The following is a 22709-nucleotide window of genomic DNA, read 5'->3' on the forward strand; positions in this document are numbered from 1 at the left end:
CTGTACTACTCTAACTACTCTACAGTATAAACTCCACTGTCAAACAATATGACATGCATTGACCATAATGAAAACATTTCTTGGCACCCCTCATTTTGGTTTATATTGTTTAAAGCAGGGGTAGCCAACGCGGTGCCCGCAGGCACTTTGGTGAAGCTCCAGTCTAAAATTTGTATTTAATTGTTTTGCTGTTTGTTTGTTTTAAATCAATAACACTTGAATTATTCTTTATTTAAAATGACAATATTGAATATAGAATTTAAAAAACTATTTATTTATATGAACTCTGACCCTGTAAACTAAATCTCCATTTCCCTTTTCGCTGAGACAAGCTAGCGGGAGCAGCTACGGTGGGGCGCTAGGTGCGTTTTTTACGCTAAACATGGCAGAAAAGCGAAAGAAAATGAACTATTTTCACAATGATTGAGAGGAAGAATTATGTTTTACAACAGTGAAAGAAAAATGTGTATGTGTCATTTGCGGGGCGACGGCAAAGCGGTACATTGTGGAGACACGTGTCACAAAGCTACCATGCTAACTACATGCTAACTACATGCTAACTCCTCACCTGCAGCACTGCGGGCAGAACAAGCCGGGAGTTAAAGGCAGCTTTGGGCAGCAGCATCTCTTCTCACGAGGCCGGTGAACAAGTCGCACAAAGCAACGGAAGCTGCACATTTTTTAATAAAGTACAAGAAAGCCTTTTCGGACGGAGAGATCTTGAAAAGTGCAATGATGTTTTTGAAAACACTGTTCTAAGACGAGAAGAAAGGTTCCGATGTCATCTCCACTTACAAAGTTAGTGGTTTGTACAAACAGGATATGATTTGAAGATGTGACAGTTAATGATTTGAAAGTGATGCTTTGTACTAAAATATAACTGGTGTGATTTTGAACAAAATGCTACAGATGTGCTCATTCATACAAAACTTTCAATAAAGATATTTACAAAAATATCAGAGATGTGATAACTTTGACTTTCAAATGTTGAAATAGATTGAGAACATAAATACATAATGTTGCATGTTTAAATATATCTGTGTTTCCTACCATGGTAAATCATTGTTAATAATTATTCTGACAAATAATTAACAATAATATGTGATCAGACAGTCTCTTCATATATATTAATATTTATTATGATTATTATTATTATTATTATTAATGATAATATTATCATTAAAGGTGAACCGTGCAACTATGTTATTCAGGAAGTTTGTATCAAACAAGTCGCCCTTCATTCAGCACCCTTGAAGTAGCTCTCAGTATCCAAAAGGTTGGTGACCCCTGCTTTAAAGGCTTTCGAAACAGTTGTGCCCCTAAAAATATGTTTAACCATCTGACATAGTGTCCGTGTTCATGCAAGAGATTGATCTCCGGTGTTAAGTACAGGGAAAGCTAATCTCAAGTATCATTAAAGCTACCAAACTTTCCAACTAATCTTCTCATGCACTTACATTACCTAAACTCATTACACAAAGAGCCCCAGAGGCAGATTGAGCTTTAAAAAAAATGAGCATTCAAAAGAATAGTAGCTCAGAGTACTTACCACGAAAAAAGTTATACAGTATATCTACCTCTAAAAAAAAAATGCATTTTCCCCCTCAAACTCAACATGGACAATGTATTATAGCAACAACCTACAGCACAATGTGGGACTTCTTAAGAAACTATAAATAATGATAAGGCTCTGCAAAATGTCAAAGACAGCTGTGTGAAATGTTAGGCAATAGTAAAACAAAGCAAGAAGGCCAAAGACATTTTCTATCATGGATAAAACACAAAACAGTGTAGTAAGGGAGATGCTTCACAGAGCAGGATACAGTAAATCCTACTTGTCAGGAAGCATGAGACAAAAGCTGTCAACATAAAGAGGAAATACCCATCTTATGTTTTGCTGCAGAAGAAAAATGTGACCCCAGAGATTGTCCAAACAATGACAATACATCACTGCTCCCATTAGCTGCATACAGGCTGACGGAGGAGCTCTTTAATTCCAATGTTAACCTTGCAGGACAATCACATTTGACCTATATTTACTGATTTACTAAGAGTTCTGACCACATGGTTGAAGTGTGATGCAAGACCAAAAAGGGGAAGCATCAAAAAGTCTCATAAAGTGAAGGATTGCTGTTACTAGGTTAAATGTTCTGAAAGATACAATTATTGGATGATGTACTTCTATCTAAATACATCTCTCTCACGGCAAGAATGCAACTAGTTAATACCATGTATAGTCAATGATCTGATAACATATTAATGACTCTAACTTAATGAATTTGATACTGTAGGAACTGTAGATTGGTATATTTGGTAACTAGGACTTCTGGTGGACTGAACTCTTTCTCAGGCTGTGGGAGTCCAGTTGAGGTTAAAACAACTCACTGGCATCTCGTCCCCAGAGATTCCTGGAGAAATCAGCAAGACATTTATTTCTAGAGAAACTTCCTTCAAGACTAGTACCAGTGCACCAGTCTTATTTGATTGTAGAATAATTCCTTGAGCCATTTCAGAGTACGCCATTTAGAGTGGAGCCAAAGTGAGATTTTAAAAAATGTAGAACCGATTTCTTTGTGGTACACCGCCAATGCACTAAACGATAGATATGCAGGTTGAAGAAAAAAAGAAAGAACTGTAGTGCTGAGGTTGGATTTCTTAAGTATTAATCTCATCCACTTTTGCTCGATCAAAGTCTCTTACCTATTCAGGTCTAACCTTTTGCCAAAAGAATATTGTGGAAAAGATTCTTTCTTTCCAAATGGTTTGTAGTCCATATTTCCTGGAGCCCTTTACTCTGGTCACCTGCTATTCAAATCAAATGCTCTAGACCAGGGGTGTCAAACTCATTTTAGTTCACATAAAGGCCAATTTGATCTCAAGTGGGCCGGACCAGTAAAATCACAGCATAATAACCTATTAATAACGACAGCTCCAATTTCCCATCGTTTTAGTTGAAGTACATTCTGAAAATGTTCAAATTTGATGAACTATCTTTTTACAAAACATTATGAACAACCTGAAATTTCTTAAGAAAAAAGGTGCAATTTCAACAATATTAAGCATCAGTTTATCATTTACACATGTGCATTACAACTTACAGATCACAGTGAATCTACAAAGGCACACAACATTTTGTCACAGGTATCTAGATAGATGGATTTAGGTACAGTATTTTACTTTATGATCAAAACAACACATTTTTACACTTTGCAAAGTCATCCCGTGGGCCGGTTTTGGCATGTTTGACACCCCTTCTCTAGACGGACAATCACAGTTTGCAGGATTTACAGGATGGATTCAGACCAAAACAGTCGAGCATTAAAACAGCGCAGGGGGCTGCATTTGTGGGCCGTGTTGTTTAAGGTACCGGTGAGACAATGAAACATGATCCAGGAAGGTCAGTTGGAATTAACAGATCTATGAGTTTGAAGGTTTATTAGGCACCAAGACGTTGCTGTTTATAATACTATTTTATAACATTGGAAAGATATCATGGTGGCAACTACTTCATCTTTGGTTTTGGACGATTGCATTTAAACAGAACGTAATAAATACTATTTAATGGAGCAGTAAATAATTCCTGTACCAGCATTAATTTCTCAGAAAGGTTGTTCCAAAGCCTCAGAGCCGTGACAAAAAGAAAACACCTTTAGTCCAGGATACAGGAGTAGTTAAGAAGTTCCTGCATGAGGCTGCAAACAAGCGCACAAAGACTTTTAAAGTAGCTTGTCCCTGTTCTCAACTGTATAACCATCCAAGTATATAATACTGTAAGTTAGACAAAGAATTCTACTAAATCTTTACTGATAGATCACCTTTGTCAACAAGTTTACAAATTACAAAAATGTATTAGTGAATTGTTGGTTTGAGTCAGCTGTGAGGGATGACAATGTAGTTTTAATGTTCAGACCTTTAAACCAAATCTCCTATGCTTAATCAAACGCAATCAGATCTCCTTTCTCTGGGAGAGCAGCAACAATAAGCACGTTTCATTTCTCTGAGTACGAGTGTGAGAAAAACTGAATGTAATTGTGTCTCCATTTACTATCCATCAATATCTTGTAGACATTGTATCCCTTTCTTCTTTTCATAATTCCACATAGTACATTTCCTGAGACCATAATGAGAAAGAATGAAAGAAAAGCAGAGCATGAAAATGGCTACCGCTTTTCCTCTCCTTCCCATTCTCCTCAGTCTATGCTAGCTGAGGGTTTTTTATTAATTTTATTTAATTATCCCACATTTTTTTTACACTGGGCCATCTCTGCCTGTGTCGTACTCCCACTGTGTGAGCTTTGTAATTTAATAAAGCTTCATTTAAGGAGAGAAGTTGATTAAAAAATTAAGCTCCAGTGATCACTCCAGCCTCAGCCCTCCCCATTTTACGAAAAGATCCAATATTTCATATTATGAACATGTCGGGCAGAAATTATCACCGCAGGACAAGTTAATGCTTTCCATACAATCATAGGACAATGACAGGAAACCCCACTACGGAGAGTGTCCCACTAAAACATGGAGAAGTACAGGAGTTAAAAACATTTCACTCCTTTACTGTCTGCCTATCATTCACATGTTCATTTTTTCATTCATAATTCATATTTTTCTACTTCTTCTGAAAGAAGGTGACTGCCAAAACTTGCCAGACACAGCTGTGAATGAGACGTCTTATATGTCTACCTCTTTAGAGTGAATGATGACACCGTGCTGCAATACTGGATTGAGGAGACTGCCCTCTGCTTGGATTCACTGTACAGCATAATTACTTACACTCATACAAAGTCTTTGAAATACAATCTGCCTAAGTTATCCCATCTGTGCAGCAAAGTGTACACAGACGCACAAAGTCACTAATATAGAAAATGTGCAAGCTGTCAATTCCTATTATAAAAAAGAGGGGGGGAAATAAATGATAAATGCAATATCTACACTGCAGTTTAAAGTTAAATACCTTCTCACTGCTGGAGAAACATAATACACACAATTAATGCTTGGAAATTATAGCCTGGATCTTGTGGCAGTTTTCAACCATAAGTTATTGATTTGGAAATGAAAACCTGTACTCTTCAAGGTTAAATCCAGTCCACCCTCATTACTGCGCTGTCCTTGAGAGGCCCGCGCCGGGGCTGCTGCAAGGAGTAGAGAGGACTGCTTTAATGAAGGTGAATTTAATGGGATTTAATGTAGCTGGGGGCAATGGAGCAGCAGAGATATGGTTTTAACAAAGAGCAAGGGACCAAGGGTACAGCCAAGAGAGCAGCCATTTTCCTTTCTTTTTATTTATTTCACATTTGGCCGAGCAGAGTAAAAGCACACCACATTTTCTTCTGACTCAGCCCCAAGAGTCAGTGGTTACACTTCTATAGGCAGGACAATACAGGCCTCAAGCTTTCCATCTTAGCATTCACACAGATATTGTATAACATGGCATTTTTACCAGTTCTGCAACATGATGTTTAACGCTTAATCCTGATCTTTAAATGTTACTTTATTTTTTGCATGGGGCAATTTTGATTGTTTTAAATAAGTAGTGTTGGATACTTAAAAAAAGTTAGTTTTTTTTCCAACATGGTACATCAAATATTTGATCCTGCAGTATTAATGTGTTTCAATCCTGCAGTAAGAAAAAACACTGAAGATAATGTGAGGCAGGCAGTGTTGCACATTCACAGCCACGTGTACAACATCTTAAGGGAGTCCAGCAGGGACCATAGTAACGTCTTTGATAATTCCTACTCACAACTTACTAAGATATTTACACAATTTACAATTCACCCTCTCCTTTTTCAAGCAATAGCTTAGCTGCTGAGCAATTGCATCATATCATGCCTCTCCAGTTCAGTTTGTGTGGGTGCCTTAGGCTGCTTAATTCAAAGCTTTTGGACAAGAAAAGTTACCACTTTCTTTTTGTTTTCATAACCTGGTTCCGTTATTAATTGTGTGGAGCACTCATAAATGCTGGATCCCATTTGCTTCACGCAGCTCGGCCCTTCAGCTGAGAGGTCATGATCACACGACTGTGCCCTCAGCTTTTGTAAGCTTGATGTGAACAATGTGTGCTTTCTGCAAAAAAACATTACATGGCCAGCTCCTAAAGTAATGCCCCATAAATATGCCAAAATCTTGAAAAGCAACACACAAAAAAAAATACCTGGTTTTGAAATCCTTTTATGTTATTTCAGTTTCTTTCTTCTCTCTTTTCTTCCCTCTCTGAAGATCTGCAGGCAAGCTGACAGGGTGCTAATTCACAAACAGAAAGAGAGGAGGGGAAACAAAGATGTGATTACAAATGCCAATGCCATGATATAATTCATACAGTGTGTGTTGTTATCAGTAGCAATTCTTAATAATCATACTGGGCCAACGGCCAAACTCATTACTGATCAGTGCCCTCCCTTCCTCTGGAGCTGGATGCAGTATACAAATGAACTGCTCTTCTATGCCTCACTTTAGTTGAATAATACTCTACTGCATTCTAAATGCCGAATCCCACTGTAGGTGGTAGGTTCAACAAAGAAACATCTCTGAAAGATCAAACAAGGAGCCCATATTTAAAGACATATAACCAATGTACATGCGCAACCTAATTAAGGTATGCTTTTCAAGAACACTAACCCCCGGGCAGTGTGGATATGATATTTGAGCAGAGGGCACGAGCAAATGAGTAAGGGGCAGAGGCTATTCGGTCTGCGTTTTTTTCTTTCCCGATACATTTGAGAACATTTGAGGAAGAAGCCACGAGGCTTGACGGACAGGGGTACTAACCCTGGATCAAAGAGGCACAAATAATTCACATGCATACAGACAAGACAAAGCATATTAAACCTGATAACAGGGCCAGTGTTAGCGTGTTTGCATCCCATATGGAAGTTATTCACTGACCAGATGATATCAAGGTGTTGCCGAGCACCCACCTGACATGGTGACAGTTATTTTGTGTACATTTTGTTTGAACTTAAAAAGGTTTCAAAAGAAAATCATGCCAACTTTCATTAAAATAAAATGAATAGAAAATCACTTATGAAATACATGGATTAGTAATAGCCTGTTTCAGGTTGTATTGGGCAGTGCTGATAATGTGATTGAAAAGCATCAGATGTTTTCTGAGAAATCTTTAAACGTCCTTGAAGAGCTCCCCTGCTGACCCACAACCAAGAAACCTCTTCCAGATTTTTCTTTTTCCGAAGAATGTCATCTTCATTTTTAAGAGGATTTAAGGAACCTTGTCAATGCCAGTTAATTTTTCAAAATTACTAAAAAGGCTGCGATAGCTATAAAACGGGCCGCATTGTTCGCACATCTGCATTTTCCATTTAATCTTTGACTTTCATTGGTGCTGTCTGTAATCCCTCAAACATGACTAATGGGAAACATTAAGTGCAGGTTTGGGAACAAGTGGCTTTAATTAAAATGCTGGTTCAGAGAGGAACTTGGAAAAAGTAGTTGTTTTTCTCTTACTCATTCTTCACTGAACTCGGTTTGTTTTTCTGCTATTTGTTGTTGTGGACACACTCAGATCTCAAAAAAGAAAAAAAACATAGAAGCAGGAAAATAAATGATGGATATTCATCCAAAGTTCAGTTATCAAATGACATTTTCCCCACTCACACTTCTAAAATACAGCTTCAAACTATTATTAACCCCGACACACAAAGCCCCAGCGCTTTTTAGGCCGTTGGGTTTCCTGTTTACATAACTGAAGAAAGTTCTTAAAACAGATGGGTGGCATATGAAGCATCTTGACAAGGTCACGCAAATATTAGCTTTATTCTTTCTGACAAGGGAACAAGCAAAAGGGGTTCCCCACTTGAGCCATTCTTTAACTTCTGTTAGTAGTGGTTTGTTCAACACAAACATCTCAACTTACTCAATCTACAGCACTCAGGGTCATATTGACACCATGACCTCAACACTTTAAAAGTAAACTATGTAAGGGCATAATAACTGAAACAGCTCTGACTTTAGGAGCCAGGGCTTTGATCTCACTCATTTGTTTCATCACTATCAAAGACTGGCATAAGGAAACTAAAGCCACCAATATTGTTCGTGACTTTTTCATGCAGGAACAGTTAACACAGTATTACAGTCTGTAGGTTTACAGAATAGACAGATGTGTCCATGGGACAGATGGAGATCTTCCAGAGACTTATGTTTTCCCTCATAATGCCAGATTGTGAACACCAAATCCGGTTTGAAATTGTTGGGAGGAGGAATTTAGTTTTGGATGAGAAACTTGTTGTTTAAAAAGGAGATGTTTTCACAGCAAAATAAAATAGATTCGACTTTAACTTCTTAACAAAAACCAGAATGCAAACAGAAATAAAAAGAAGTATATGTTGAAGTACATGGGATTTATCGTTTAGTGGAATTTTACTTGCATCGGGACATCTCTGACTTTGCCAGCATGCGTTTCTGGCTATTCTGAACCACAATCCTTTGCACGGCGGATATATACGAGCAAGAGGAAGTCAAAGAACAATGTTATGACAAAGTAGTGTGTCCCAATTGTATGCATACTGCATGCAACAGTACATACTTTGGAAGTACTAAAAGTAGAAAGAAAAAGTATGTGATTTGGAACATACTTGTTTGCCTGGCAACCTTCACAGTGATGGCAAGATTTTAGGGAGTCCCTATGCCCAACCAAGAAATAAAGTTTATAACGGTACACAATTTCTTTATCAACTCATAACTTTTATTGTCAAAGCACCAAACCCTACTCCCAGTAGTAAAGACAGCCTTTATTTTCCTCTGGTTTTCAGCTCATTGTTCCAGAAAGCCCTTATCTGTCATGTCAAACAATACCAACACAGTTGTGAATTTGGTTGAAAATGTAAAGTTTGTATACGTCTGGATAATAAATATTATATCGGCATTTCAATAACCATATTTATGCGTTAATATTATATGTTAGGAGATGCTATACATTGGCATACAGTCATCTTGTGTTGTTGAAACAAGATTAATGACTGTTTAGTTATGGAGGAGCAAGGCAAACATTATTTTACCCACCTCAGTTGTAGCCAAATATTAATGCTGTCCTTTTGTTTCTAAAACAATACAGTACTGAATAATGGGAATCATGGACCTTTTCCCCACATCACTTTGACTGAAGAGAACTGAAAGGAGATCACAAGTACTTACTTTAATTTCACTAAAGTTAAACCTTTGAGACACTGCTATTTTTTTCAAAAAGACTGCATTAACTAATTGTGACCACTAGAAGACAAGAGCATTACACACATCAATACAGCCCTTGGTGTGATGAGTTTATCAAGGCCATATGGCTAATAAGTTAGACACAAAATACAACATGAACAGCTTGTCTACAGTCATCTAACTGGTGTTGTGTTCGAGGCCACCTGATGGAAGATTGGTTAGCTAGCTTTAGTCTGTTTTTATAACTTTTCAGACAAATCTCTTTACCTGGTAGCCTAGCGTCACGCCTCTCAGTGTTGTGCAGGTGTCCCACATGTTTAAACTTGTTTTCTGTAAATAAAGAAAGAAACACCAATGCTCGGGTAGATTGTAGTAGCCCCGATATATGGCCTTCAGTCTTCATAAAGTTTGTTTTTAACATCAGATCATTAGCATTGATGAACATGACATTTTTTCAAATTTCCCAGCTGAAACGTGCAGTGTTCACTTTGCTGCACAATAAAGAGGATTTTTAACTCAATTTCAAAGTTGCGGCAGTTTCAAAGATACTGCCAAAGATGACAGCCGGAAATGACGTTTCTCTTTGCTTGTCCAAAGTGAAGCACGAAAAATATGGACGTTAGAGGTATCTCTAATGCAGGAGGGTTTCTTTTCCACAAATTATTTTAGTTTCGTCTTTTTGGTGTTTTGTTTTATGGATTGCAACTTGGTACAAGCCAAATGTAGGTCCTTTTCAAGAGATAGTTGCAATTCATTGTTGAGGGTCAATGTTTTCATTATGTTCCCCCGTATTGTTACAGTGTTATATGAAGTTACCACATTAAAGCTTCCTCAGTTCCCATCATCTGCTTCTGCAGCTCTAAAACTTCTTAAGTCTGGTCCTCTACTTTGCAGTTAACAACATCCATCTCTCAACGCTGCTGTGACAATGGAGTTGAAGACCTGAAAAGACAAAGCGCTCGTCAACCATCTGAGGTCTGTATGTGTCCATCTGGAAAAGACATTGGGACAGACAGGTTGTAGGGGCAACTGGAGGCTCTCCCTCTCAAAATGCCTCCCAGACCTGGTGCTGTCTGTGACAGGCCCTCTCCTGGTGAGCTAGCCTCCATGATGAATGGCCACCTTTCCGCTCTTTATCGCCCCACTAAATCATGCGCTTACCATGCTTTTATGAGCAATTTTTGCTGCTTTGTTTTACTCTCCCCCATTTTTGAATGAAACTCCAAAGGCTTCATTTTTTTGTGCTGTACATCATATTAATCTTTGAGGGTTTATCATTGCATTGGTATTCAGGTGGAGATTTCAGATCTAGCTTTATTAATCAAATTCACTGAGACAAATGTGTCAGACCTTGTTTGGACTGAAGAAATGCTCCACAGAAAATGCTCTTATCTAAAGAGCAGATATTTCCAGAATATTTCATTTCATTCATTTACTGTTTTCTAACCTGCAGCACTCCTGTCTTGTATTTCTATTGCAATTCTGGAAAAGCATACATTATTTATGTGAGTGAGGGTCACACTTGGAGCTGGTCAGAGCCCAGAGATTGCCATGCAGACAGTATGTGAGGGCAGGGGGAGAGGGCCTGAGAAGAGACAGATTTCTTGAGGTGTGATAAATTATTAGACAATGGATTTTGCTCGGTTGAATGAATGTCCTAGTCTTTATGTGTACCCGCTTCTATCTTGTAAAACTGCGTTCTGTGATGAATGCAAGACAGCTAACGTTGCTGTTTACACACATTGCGGGCTTTAATGTTTTATCTTTTCAAAATGAAATGAAAATGTAGTGTTATGTTGTGGCAGTGTAGTTTAGTGTGTAGTTGTGTAAGCGTAATCTTCACTGTGGTTAGCTCTTTTTTAAGTATGGAAAAGACTTCAAGTAAATAAAAAGTCTAAATTATGTAACTTGAGTCAAACAATTAAATAGAGATCAGTTTCTACCAAAACAAATCCCAAATGCAGAGTATGTTGAGAAGCAAGCTTATAAATTAAGAATGTTTAATTAAGGACAAAGAATCATGATCATGACAACAAATGTGAAATTAGTTAAATAACGCATCAATTATTATCACCTAAAGATTATATAATATTACCTGACCTGTTGGTATAGCAGTAATAGAAAACAGATATGGTTATGAAGTAGATTAGACCTATGAAAGTGTTTTATAACTACCTCTGTGATGCAGTGCTTTAGTAAGCTTTGACTCCTGCAAAGATTCTAAGCGAGGCAACTTTGGACAGATATGTTGTACTCTCTCTCCCCCTAGTGGACAGATACAATCCTGTCTTGTCATTTGTCACGATGTTCATCTCTATGACTGATTTCCTCATCCATAGGGAATCAATTATAACAGATGGACAGAAATAAATATAACTGTTTTAGTTGTAATTGATTATTACTATATTCAATAGAAACAAATTGTTAAGAGTTCAAAAGGATGAATTCAATGTAAAACATGTGTAGTTCATAGTTATAGTGTATAATTCACGGCACTTATCTTTTATTTTGAAGGAGATGTTTGTAGAGTTACAAAACAGACAATCAATATTCATGGGTCACTTTTTAACCCTTTCCTGATATGATCTCACAGAGCACAGAAGCCTTTTCTTCTTACCTCTTTGAGGTTTTGATGATCTATCAATCACCTGAACAAAGCTTGAGTGTGCGAGCCACTGCCAGGGGAGGTCTGACCTGCGGCCTAGCGTGACATTCAAGGAAGGAGTGCTACTCACCCAGGAAATCCCATTACACTTAAGTATGATGGATATCAGTACTGGGAAAGCTCATATGTCGTCTGACATATAATTTTTTATAATTTGTCAAAAAAAATGGTATGAACACCTTCACCTTTATCCCTGTCTTTCACTTTTTCAAAACTCTGTCCCAATACACACACACTATCTCATCATCCCTAAGATCTAGAACACAATGCACATCTGTATTGTATTTGTATTCAAGGTCATATACGCTACTGAGACAGTGAATTGGTCATTTTAATGATATTAAATCATGAGTAAAAGCTGATTGTACAACTCTAAATTATTACACTGAAAGTAAACATGTAGACCTGCAGCCAATATCTTTTCTTCCTAATCCTGATTTTAAAGAAAATGAATACAAAGTACTTATTCAAGCTTTCAATGAATAAATAATGAATGCACTGTTGTGAATTACACTAATGTATGAATGGCATTTCTCAAATGTAACATGGCATTTATAAGAATGCAGAGTAAATTGTTTTGCTAAACCGTAATGACTTGTATGGAGTTTCGGTAGTCGTTGCAACCGATCTTAAATACCTGTGTTATCAAAGAGGTATAAATTAACTGTATTTTTAAACATGTAGGACTCAAGTGCCGATCAATAACACCAAATATATGATGGCATGCTATTTTTGAGCAAAGGTGAAAATGGAGTGAAGTCCCTCTCCATCATGAAAGTAAAATACTTTGTACGCACTATGGTGGCAAAAAAAATAAAACTTTTATACACTGTAAAAAAAAAAGAGTCAACTGCACCTCCTTAAAACTAAAGGTTAATCAGGCATCGTCCGTACTCTTATCAAGAGTCTCCCACTGTGTTTGTTTATGTTATATCACTCGTCTGTGCCATATTGATTGTCCAAGGTAAAAGAATGGCATGTACATTTGCAGCTAAAATTCCCATGCCATCATGCATCCTTTGGACTTTTGGACTTTTTTTGATGGCATTTATCTTCTTAGTATTAACTAGTCATGAATATATTGTAACATGTAAGTCTCAGGTCTTTATATTCTTTACTAATATGAAACAAACAGACAGTGGGCCAAATTTCAATAAGGGACAGTGTGAGGAAGAGTCAAGATTTATTTTTTTACATTTGCTCAGGTACAAGTGAACAAGGGCAATTCTTGTGTGAATCTCTCAGTTAAGTAAAAATACACAAAAGAAAATACAGTAAAAATATGCACATTTATAATAAATAAAAAGAGATACACACAATGTACAGATAATAAATATATACATAGTAAAAGATTGTAAAATGAAATTCAACACCTAGACAGCGGATCAAGAAAACAAAAGCTGACAAAAACTGTGAAGACGGAAAGCTATTGGGTCCACACACAGGATACCTGTGACAAAGAGGAACTGGGCTGAGTGCGTGATGTAGAAGTCACGATGAATATTGGTGGAGTTTTTCATATCAGCCAGTCTCAAAACCCTTCACACCAAAGAGCCTAATCGGAACCACACAACTTCCTGGGAATACTAAACTGGAGAACACATGAACATGTAAGCAACACTACGAACCAATATAACAGGTATGATGATAACGTCTTCAGTCTGGTCTACAGCTGTCAATCCACAAAATTCATTGTAGCAATGATCCTTCTCAGAAAGAGAACCATGTGAAAGTTTAGGGCTGCAACCAATGATTCATTTCATTACTGATTTATCTGCTGATTACTTTTTCAATTAATTGTTTGCGCTAACACCTCACAATTCCCCAGAGTCCAAAGTCTTTGCTTATTCCAATCAATGGTCCAAAACCCCAGGATACTTTACAATATTATGATAACAGTTGAAAAGCTGGAAACAGGTAATATTTAGCATTCTTGCTGAAGAAATCATTTGAATGATAAATCAATGTTCAAAATAGTAGCTGATTAATTTTCTGTCCTCTGACTAATCGTTTCCGCAGTCTACATTAGGTTACATTCTGATCTAATTTCATCCTTAATCTTATCCTCTGTCATCATTATAATAAGCTCAGTTGAGTTGAATCGGGCCCTTTTCCTTGCCACTTTAAATGAAGAAGCTTTACCAACAGGCCGCTCTTCAAATCCAGATAACTGCAAGGCAAATGTATTCTAATCTCTTAATTCAATCTAACTGATCTTTGACCACTGAAAGCATTTTCCTTGTTAAATTGTAATCCCTAGCTGCTTCATCTCCCTAAACTAAATATGCAATTTACATACATTATAGCCTGCGGTCTGTACAGTACGAGCATCAGCGCAGAAATACTGCACCATGAATGTGTATCTGACTGTCAGTGCTTTTAAGAGAGACAGCAATCAAACCCTAGCAGGATGCAATTTAGAGCAAAATGGAAGGAGAATGAATTCAAACAGAGCACCCAATGTAGAATTAGCCAGAGGAGAGAAGTGGACTTTGGCTTGCCACTGACCTCTAACTACTTTAATTAAATGGGGAGTTTCCTCTTCCTCTTGAGTAATAAGTAGCAGTGCTCCTCCGTGGCCCATGGCACTGGCAGCCACATAGAACAGTGATATCTCTACCTATAACCCTGCTTTTATTATCATCACCACTGCTCCTGCCAGACCTATGAAACAGCGGCCTGCTGATTCCTCAGGGGCCGTAAATTCACAATCAACACCTTGCTGCAATGTTCTGTTCGTGTACAAGGTTATTTCTGTTCACAGAGGTGGAATAAGATTCATTATGTGCCTTCGTTGATGTAAGGGATCGTCTCTGTCAAGGTGACTGTCTCTTGACAAAGCAGATGTTCTTGCAGTTATGTGATCTGTCTCACATGCTTGTGGGGTTTATTAGATTAGACTCTGAGGTATTTACTTATTTATCAGAAACCAAATAAAAGGGGTCGATGTTTTAAAGGTCATAAAAAATCCCTTTTCCTTACAATGTTGATCACTTGTCTTCGATTCAAACTTTTTCTGCAGGCATTTTCACTACTTTTTAGTGTCTATTGTCTTCTAATTGACAGACTCGCCAGTGTCAGCACTCACCTCATCACTGTCCAGCCTGATGGAGGAAGGAGTCAGTGTTCTATATGCGCAGACGGAGCCACAGGTAAACATCATGGAGTATCCAGCTGTGATGGCTGCAAGGACTTCCTCAGGAAGAGCATTCACGACCACACTTACAACTGTAGGTGAGTTCCATCATAGATCCTCCTCAATACAACATATCATTATTCAACTACATTGTATTCATTCTTAATATCCACCAACATGTTGCAATAAAGTCTTCTGACAGACAACACACACCAGGAGAAACAGCAATGATGTTTTGAAGAAAAGGTGTTTTTTTAAGTTATTCTGTGGTGTTAGGGTTATCACCCATTGTGAGATGTGTTATAGAAGAAACTACAACTAGCAATAGAGACAAACCTGAAGAATTCGCTGGGACCAGTCCGGGCATGGAAGCAATAACATGTATATAATGACATAGGACTCTATAAGAATGGTGAGATATAGCTGTAAAGTCGTTCTTTCCCATGTGAGCAGATTATTGAGCCATGCTTTGCAGCCTGTCATGTCTGAGCTTGCATTAAAACGTGTGTCAGAGTGCACAGTGAGATGTCAGGTCACTACATGTAAATGCTCAAGTATAACAAGAACATGATTAATGCCTAAACCTCAGAATATTCAACATCTTTAATTTTCTTCTTCTTACAAAAATGAAAGGGGAACTCCTCTGATTTCATACAGCACAGTCTGTATGTGAAAGAAGTTGTGTGAAGTTGTGTGAAACCCTTTGTGGATCCAGAGGGATCTGCGTGAAGACGGATGAAAGGGATGTCACTTGAGTCACCGTCAGTTCATAACATTGCATTGTGGATAATTTAGGCACCAGGCAATGTACTGCAGACAAAAATAAAAGGAACCAGTGTTGTTACTGCAAACTGTATACGTGTTTCACTGTCTGGAATGAGAAAGAAAGGTCAGAGGAACATTTTAATAACCTTTTTTCTTTTATTCAATACAATACACCTTTACACTTTTAAACCATAAGACAAATTCACCATTTTTATTTAAAACATGGCATGTCTACTTCTAGGAAAACAACAAAGGGTGGTTTAATAATGGTAAAATATATATTTTTTGTCTTTCTTGCACAACTATGAGTGCGCCAGCGTCCATGTGTGTGTTTATGTGCAGTGTGTACACCGCTGGCCTTATCTCAACTGGACACCGGGAAGCCTTATTGACATTTTCCTGGATTCATCCAAACTTTCTATTTCTTTTTTTTTTCCAACACAACATAATTTCTGTCAAATGTTGTATTTGTACTATGTTGTTTATCCTGTACACACGACATCTATTGCACGTCTGTCCGTCCTGGGAGAGGGATCCCTCCTCAGTTGCTCTCCCTGAGGTTTCTTCCATTTTTTCCCCTTTAATTTTGGGGTTTCTTTTAGGAAGTTTTTCCTTGTGCGATGCGAGGGTCTAAGGACAGAGGATGTTGTAACCTGTACAGTCTGTAAAGCACACTGAGACAAATGTATAATTTGTGATATTGGGCTATACAAATAAATTTGATTTGATTTGATTTGATCTTCCATTGACTCCCACAGATAAGCAAGGAGAAATAGATGCGATCAGAGGAGCCATGAATAGTCTCCACACGTTAATAATTAACATGGCTAAGCATAGGCAAATATTTGCTCTGAACCTTTTCTGTAATGATGCTGCTCATAACCCCCTGAAGTGAAGGCCAGGGCAACTCATTTAAATGTTTACTTCACTAATTTGCCTGGTTTTCACAACATGCTGCAACAGCACTTTCACATTCAGCCAGCAGTACAGCTGGGGTAGAAACACATTAAAACAAGTCTCCTTTGCTAATTTCTTCTTGCTCCTAGTAACTGTTTACTCCTGATGTTCCACAAAAGATTCATTTGGGACATTGTCATGCAGGACCATGTCAGTGAAGCCCAGAGCAGCCTCCCGCTCCTTCTCCTCCTCTAGTTTGATTAATACGCCCCTGATTGGTTGCTGAGAGGACAGCTCTGATGACTGATTACTCTGACACTCGGTCCTGTTGTCTGACTTTGTAGAACCATATTGGAATCAGTCTAAGGCCTGCAGATTGCTTTGTTTCTAATGACTCTTGCAGAGGGATCATCAACATGTGATGACATCTCATCCACTAAACATAATCCGCACCATCAAGCATCCAGGCATCCACGCCCACCTTTTTATAAATGTAAGAAGATGCTGTCAACATCAGAATATCAAATCAAGATATATCAAATATAGATATGTCTACACAGCAGGATTAAAACATGACACTCTACACCTTTTGTTAAATGTGTACCAGAAAAGGTTTTCTATATATGTTTCTCCTTCACTCATCTTCACCACCACCTTTTTTCTTTTTAGGGAGATATTTTGACAAGATAAGTAATATAAAAGAGGAGATAAATGAAGACACAGAGGAGAGAAAATGGAGAAGAAATTGAGAAAAAGATTATTTCCATTAGGGCCATAAATAAGATTTATTGTGACAATTTTTTACTATTTAGTCACAGTATTTGTATGCCCAATATACAGAATAAAATGTAAATAAAAATGCACTTTCCTACCCATTTATATTACATTGCATCAATTATATTACGTCAAAGAATCGGATATTTAAGTACACCGTACTTTACTTTTCTCTCTAATTTCTGCCACATTTGAGAAGTAGGCAACGCTCTTCATGGCCGATTTTGGCCATGAACAGCAACTCCAGCGTCACAGAGAATACAGGAACATTCTGGAGCAGCATGAGCAAGAGGTGAAGTCTACAGAAACCAAGAAACTTCTCTGATGGTGAATGCTTTCCTCTCTTTAATCTCCAGCGGTTCAGAACGACAGAGACTGCATCGACAGTCAAGAGTTACACGCCGATGCTTAAGATCTCAGATATAAAGTTCTGTGATAGAAAAGGACACTTTATATACATATTTCTCATACATGTCAGCCAAAGGATCCCTTTCATATTTCTGGAAATCATGTAGATGAGGGCCAGAGATGGAGATATGGGTACATTTTAGACAGGCAGCCATTACATTTTGTGGCTGGTTCTGGCTGTAGGCTGGATCCAGTTACTTCTTTGAAATTACAAAATTGCCGAGGGACGCCGTCTAATCATAGCCCATTTAATTGCACCACTACGTCTGGGATTGTGTGCCGATGTTCAATTACCTTCAAATGCATAATAACAACCAGATATACGCTTTTCCATGTAAAAGGAATGCACAGAAATATATTAGATGTTAGTCAAATGAGCCACTACAGTATATGCTGCTGGGGTGGTTTTGTTTTTTTGAAATGAGTCATCATGTGTTCTCCATCCAGCATTGTTTACCAGTGGTCCAGGAAAAACCCTCCTCCACCTGCCTCGTCTTGCTATAACCTTCAAAGCTCTCCGAGTGCCAAAGCACTCATACACCTAGCAGCATTAACACCTCCCCCCCCATTTATCTCCCTCCACACACAGTCTCACACACCTTCTCTAAGGTTCATTCCCACATTGCGGTATCACCTGAGTCCACTGTGAACTCATATTATGCTTTGCTGCTTTCCGTTCCCAGCTCTGGTCTCACCTAGGAGTCACAACATCAACACCAAGGAGACAGCCTGCGTGTGCGGGAGACGTGTTCGAGTCCATGTAGCAGCATCTCCTCCTGCTGGAGAAATTAGCAAAACACATCCCAGAGTTTTCTAGCCTCTCGATAGATGACTGGATACGAATGAGACTGAATACCTAAAGAACCCTTTATTCTATAAAAATGTAACATCAGCTGACTTTACACTTTGTTTACATTTGTCAGTTCAGGTTGATTCTTTGGTTGACTTGCTACATGTGTATGTCACAGCTGTGTATGTCTGTGTGCAGGTAACTCTGTTACAAACCCACTCTGCAGAGCATCTTATTCTAGGGGCAGTGAGACGTTCTTTACCTTATTACAATCTCATCCTCCTGCTGTATGTATGAGAGATAAAGCCTCTTACTGGTTGTGTCCTTTTGTACTTCACTATTTAGTTTTAAGTATAGCATGTATCTTTGTTCATGATACGACAATAACTTGCATATGAATGGATAATTGTATGGTTATTGAGCAGGTGACGACTTTGTGATCCCCCTGAGAGTTGCAGAGGTCCAGAGTGGCTTTCAGAATCCAGGACAAGCCGATATACCTCTCCCTCTCAGAGAGCTCGACATCACAGACAAAGAGTTAGCTTGCCTCAGATTGTCTTCTCCGCTCCAGGTCAGTGCAGTCAGTCTGTGAAAGGGAGACTGTGGATTGTAATTTCTGTTCTGCCACTTGATCTCATCCATTGCACCAGACAAAGAATAACTTTTTTTGATGCTTTCTCTTGGATCAGTTTATTTTCTTGGTCTTTTGCATCTGTAGTTTAGTCTGAGTGGTCTGGCTTCAGGGAGAATTCTCTAATAATATCAAGATGTGGTGAAGTCGTTGGCAGTCAGATGGTTGCCTGCTGAACTTAATGACCCATTTGGCAGTAGCTGTAGCTGGAGGACGAAGGAATGGATTGATTCAACTCTACCCCACAGCCCAGCAAAGATACGTAGCTATCATAGGCGCCCCAGTAGCTCACCTGGTAGAGCAGGCAACACATATGCAAAGACGGCCTGAGCTTTGAATCCGAACCGTTGCCCTTTGCTGCATGTTGTAATATCAATAAAAGCCCAAAAAATATATTAAAATATATTATTACATTATGATTATTACAGAGCTTAATTTCAAACATCGTTTCAATCATCGTCTTTCCTCTTAGTGAAAAAAATACATTATACCTTACATGATCAATACATAGTTTCCTCATGGTGCAAGTGACCTTATTTATTGCTTATTATATTACAATTAAGACCTGACTGGAGATAAATGGTGATCTACACAGGGTGAAAGGGAAACTTCTCCGTTCTGACTGCCATGACTGGTCACAAAGCTTTTCCATAATATAAAAGTAGCTTTAATGTCTGAACACAAACAGGACTAATGTACTGACATCCTTTACATAAATCATATCTAAGCCTGGCATTCAATGTTATAACATTTTGGTTTCTTGTAAATAAGTTAATTAAAATGATATCAGCGTGACAAAGAAACTATTTTCACTGGTTGATCATAGCTTTGAATTCACCAGTTCTTCTATTGGCTAAAAGAGCAAAAAATCAGCACTCTCCAAATATTATTAATTATTAATTTCCTGTAACCAAAGAGCTAAATCCCATTTTATGAAATAAAGCTAAAATTACCCTGGTCTGGTTGCTGCCTTAATTGTTCCCCCCTTCTCAATAAAAATTCTTTGTTTGGCTTGAAAATAAATGATTTCTTTATTAAAGAATAACAACTTACTGTCCTCAGGGAATACTTTTATCCATGGAAAGACTGGATGTTGGATGTGAGGGCATAAGCTTTCTTCTTCTATGTAGAAAAGGAGGAATTACATACTGGCAACTGCAAAGGACCATCTCAACTGTCACTTTTATGTCCTCTTATCACTGTAAAACTAAAATAACAGACACACTTCTGCAAAACATTATACCTACTTTTTTTTGTTATTATAAATTATAATACAGAGCAGTGAAACCTTTATCTCTTTATGTCATGTTTCTCTCTGTGTCGCATTCAACAATCATATTCTTGTCTTACTGATCTTATCTACATGGATAAAGCTTTACTTAAAGCTAGAGTAGGCAATTTTTTTGACAAGCTTTTGTTATATTTGTTGAAATCAATAAATCTAATGCACTGAAAAAAAAGAGAAACAGATATAGTATTTGCGGCTGTTCCAGGTTGTATTAAACCCCTCCAATCATTATATTCAAGCCGCATGGCCTACCTGCCGGTCAAGCAACTTGGCTGTACTCTGCCAGTGCCAGTACTCATTGAGCGTGACCGGAGTCAACCAGAGACAATAGCCATTACCATTACATTACATTATCCAGAGGGACTTACAGTGAACTAACTACAGGGACAGTCTCCCTGATTAAGTACTTTGCTCAGGGGTACAATGGTGGAAGCCCTGGTATTGAACTCACAACCATCCAGCGCTCTGTTTGGAATAGACCACTAGGCTATCACCACCCCCTAGCCATGTTTGTTGTTTACACTCATTATGATAATGTTCGCTGTTTTCTTACATGTAAATGAGACATGAAGTCGTTAGTGATGAGAGCAATGGACTCATCCTCCAGCCGCAGTCAGGCAGTGTGCGTTCATGTGTTTTGGTGGAGTGGCTTTGGATGGAGGTTGGAAACTTTCAAAATCTAGCTTGTTCTTGTAGGTTTCTGCAAAGCTGCCTAACCTAGCTTTAAATGCATTCACAGCCATTTCTTTAGAGTGTATGCTCTCTTCTTACCTGGGAGATGGATTTTGAATCCTCTATTAATGGTCACACACTGTATTTAACCCATCAGGAGCAGTGGGAAGATATTTTATTATCAGCGCCTGGGGAGCTTGCTCAAGGATACCTCGGCCCAGGAGGTGAACTGGTACCTCTCAAAGTACCACACTCCCCTGACACTGCCGCCCTTTGTCTGGAAGACTGTCTTGGTTTGGAGATTCCTCAGGTGGAGTATTTATTTAGTCGGTCTCACCTGACGTTTGTCTCCATGGAATTGAAATCTATTGATAGACGCTGAACCCTCATGTGCTAAATACCATTGCGGATATCTGTCTGTCTCACACAGCTCTTTCAAGTGGCTTGCCTGCTTCCCCCACAGACTGGCACTGAGGTGTACAGACATGGCGATGCTGCCAATGTACCCACGGCATACCAGAGGCACCTGTCGATAGCAAGACCCACCTCACGAAGAATAACATCTAAACCAATGAGTGGAAGGGTGTTATGAGCTTAAGGCAGAACACAACATACAGGACAGTTATATGTTACCCACGACTAGGGGAAGAACATTGTTTTGTTAGAATAAAAGAAATGCTCTAATCATTCTTCTTTTAATAATGTGTCTTTATGTCAGTGTTGTTCATTTGTCTAGAATTGGATATAAAGAAACATTCAGAACATCACAAAAGGCACAGTGATGAACAAAAAGTAAAAGCTGCATCTGGAAAGCCTGTAAAATAAAACTACTGACATAAGCAAAAAGGTTAACATTGCACTAAACTATAACTAAACATAAATCAGTCATTCCTATCACATCTGTGTGCTTGACTTGTACATAGAGCTGAAGTGAATGTCCCAGAGATTGTCAGCAGAGGGCGCACAAAGCCTGCCCAGAAACATATTTTTTGTCCCCTGGGAGGCAAGCGTTTCTTTGTAAATGAAAACCTTCATTTATGTGGTCAAAGGTTTGTCATGTCAGAATATATTAATGGTTGTATTTCAAGTATCATGCAAGGGTCAATACACTATAGTGAGGATTGAGATAACTCAAGGTGTGGGGAGATTTAGGTTTAGCTCTAATATAATCCTGAAGGCATTTTAATAGTGCAACGTTGATACAAGAGCCCTGGATGTGGACAGAGAGTTCACCTTGATAAAACAGAAAGTTGTGAAAAGCATGAAGTCACAGAGATGTTATGAGGGTTGAGGGTGCTCATCACAGAAGCTCAGAGGGGCTGCAATGACTCAATGCAACCTGATGACAAAAGTGTGTTCTGCATAAGGAAACCATTTCTCTTTGTAGCTACTCCATTTGTTTTCATATCTTAATTACTGAATCCCTAAGATAATAGAGAAAGAAGCCCATCCTTCTCCCCAAAAGCCAATGGCAACCATATCCGCAACAGTGGGTATAATCTAAACTAATTATTGGTTGTTAAT

At 38.4% G+C, this 22709-nt stretch overlaps 1 protein-coding gene across 1 annotated transcript in view; it reads left to right on the forward strand.

The window, feature by feature from the left end:
* LOC115003892 (hepatocyte nuclear factor 4-gamma) overlaps nucleotides 1–21659 on the forward strand; it is a 125876-nt gene extending 104217 nt beyond the window's left edge. The window contains 11 exon segments of the mRNA XM_075074110.1: nucleotides 14891–14923; nucleotides 14926–15054; nucleotides 15756–15829; nucleotides 15831–15849; nucleotides 17753–17782; nucleotides 18479–18540; nucleotides 18542–18637; nucleotides 18790–18878; nucleotides 19018–19131; nucleotides 21343–21478; nucleotides 21561–21659. Of these exon segments, the coding sequence (XP_074930211.1) occupies nucleotides 14891–14923; nucleotides 14926–15054; nucleotides 15756–15829; nucleotides 15831–15849; nucleotides 17753–17782; nucleotides 18479–18540; nucleotides 18542–18637; nucleotides 18790–18878; nucleotides 19018–19131; nucleotides 21343–21478; nucleotides 21561–21659 (881 nt within the window).
* Nucleotides 21660–22709: the final 1050 nt, after the last annotated feature.

Source organism: Cottoperca gobio, chromosome 3 (assembly GCF_900634415.1).
Source record: "Cottoperca gobio chromosome 3, fCotGob3.1, whole genome shotgun sequence".
NCBI lineage: Eukaryota > Metazoa > Chordata > Actinopteri > Perciformes > Bovichtidae > Cottoperca > Cottoperca gobio.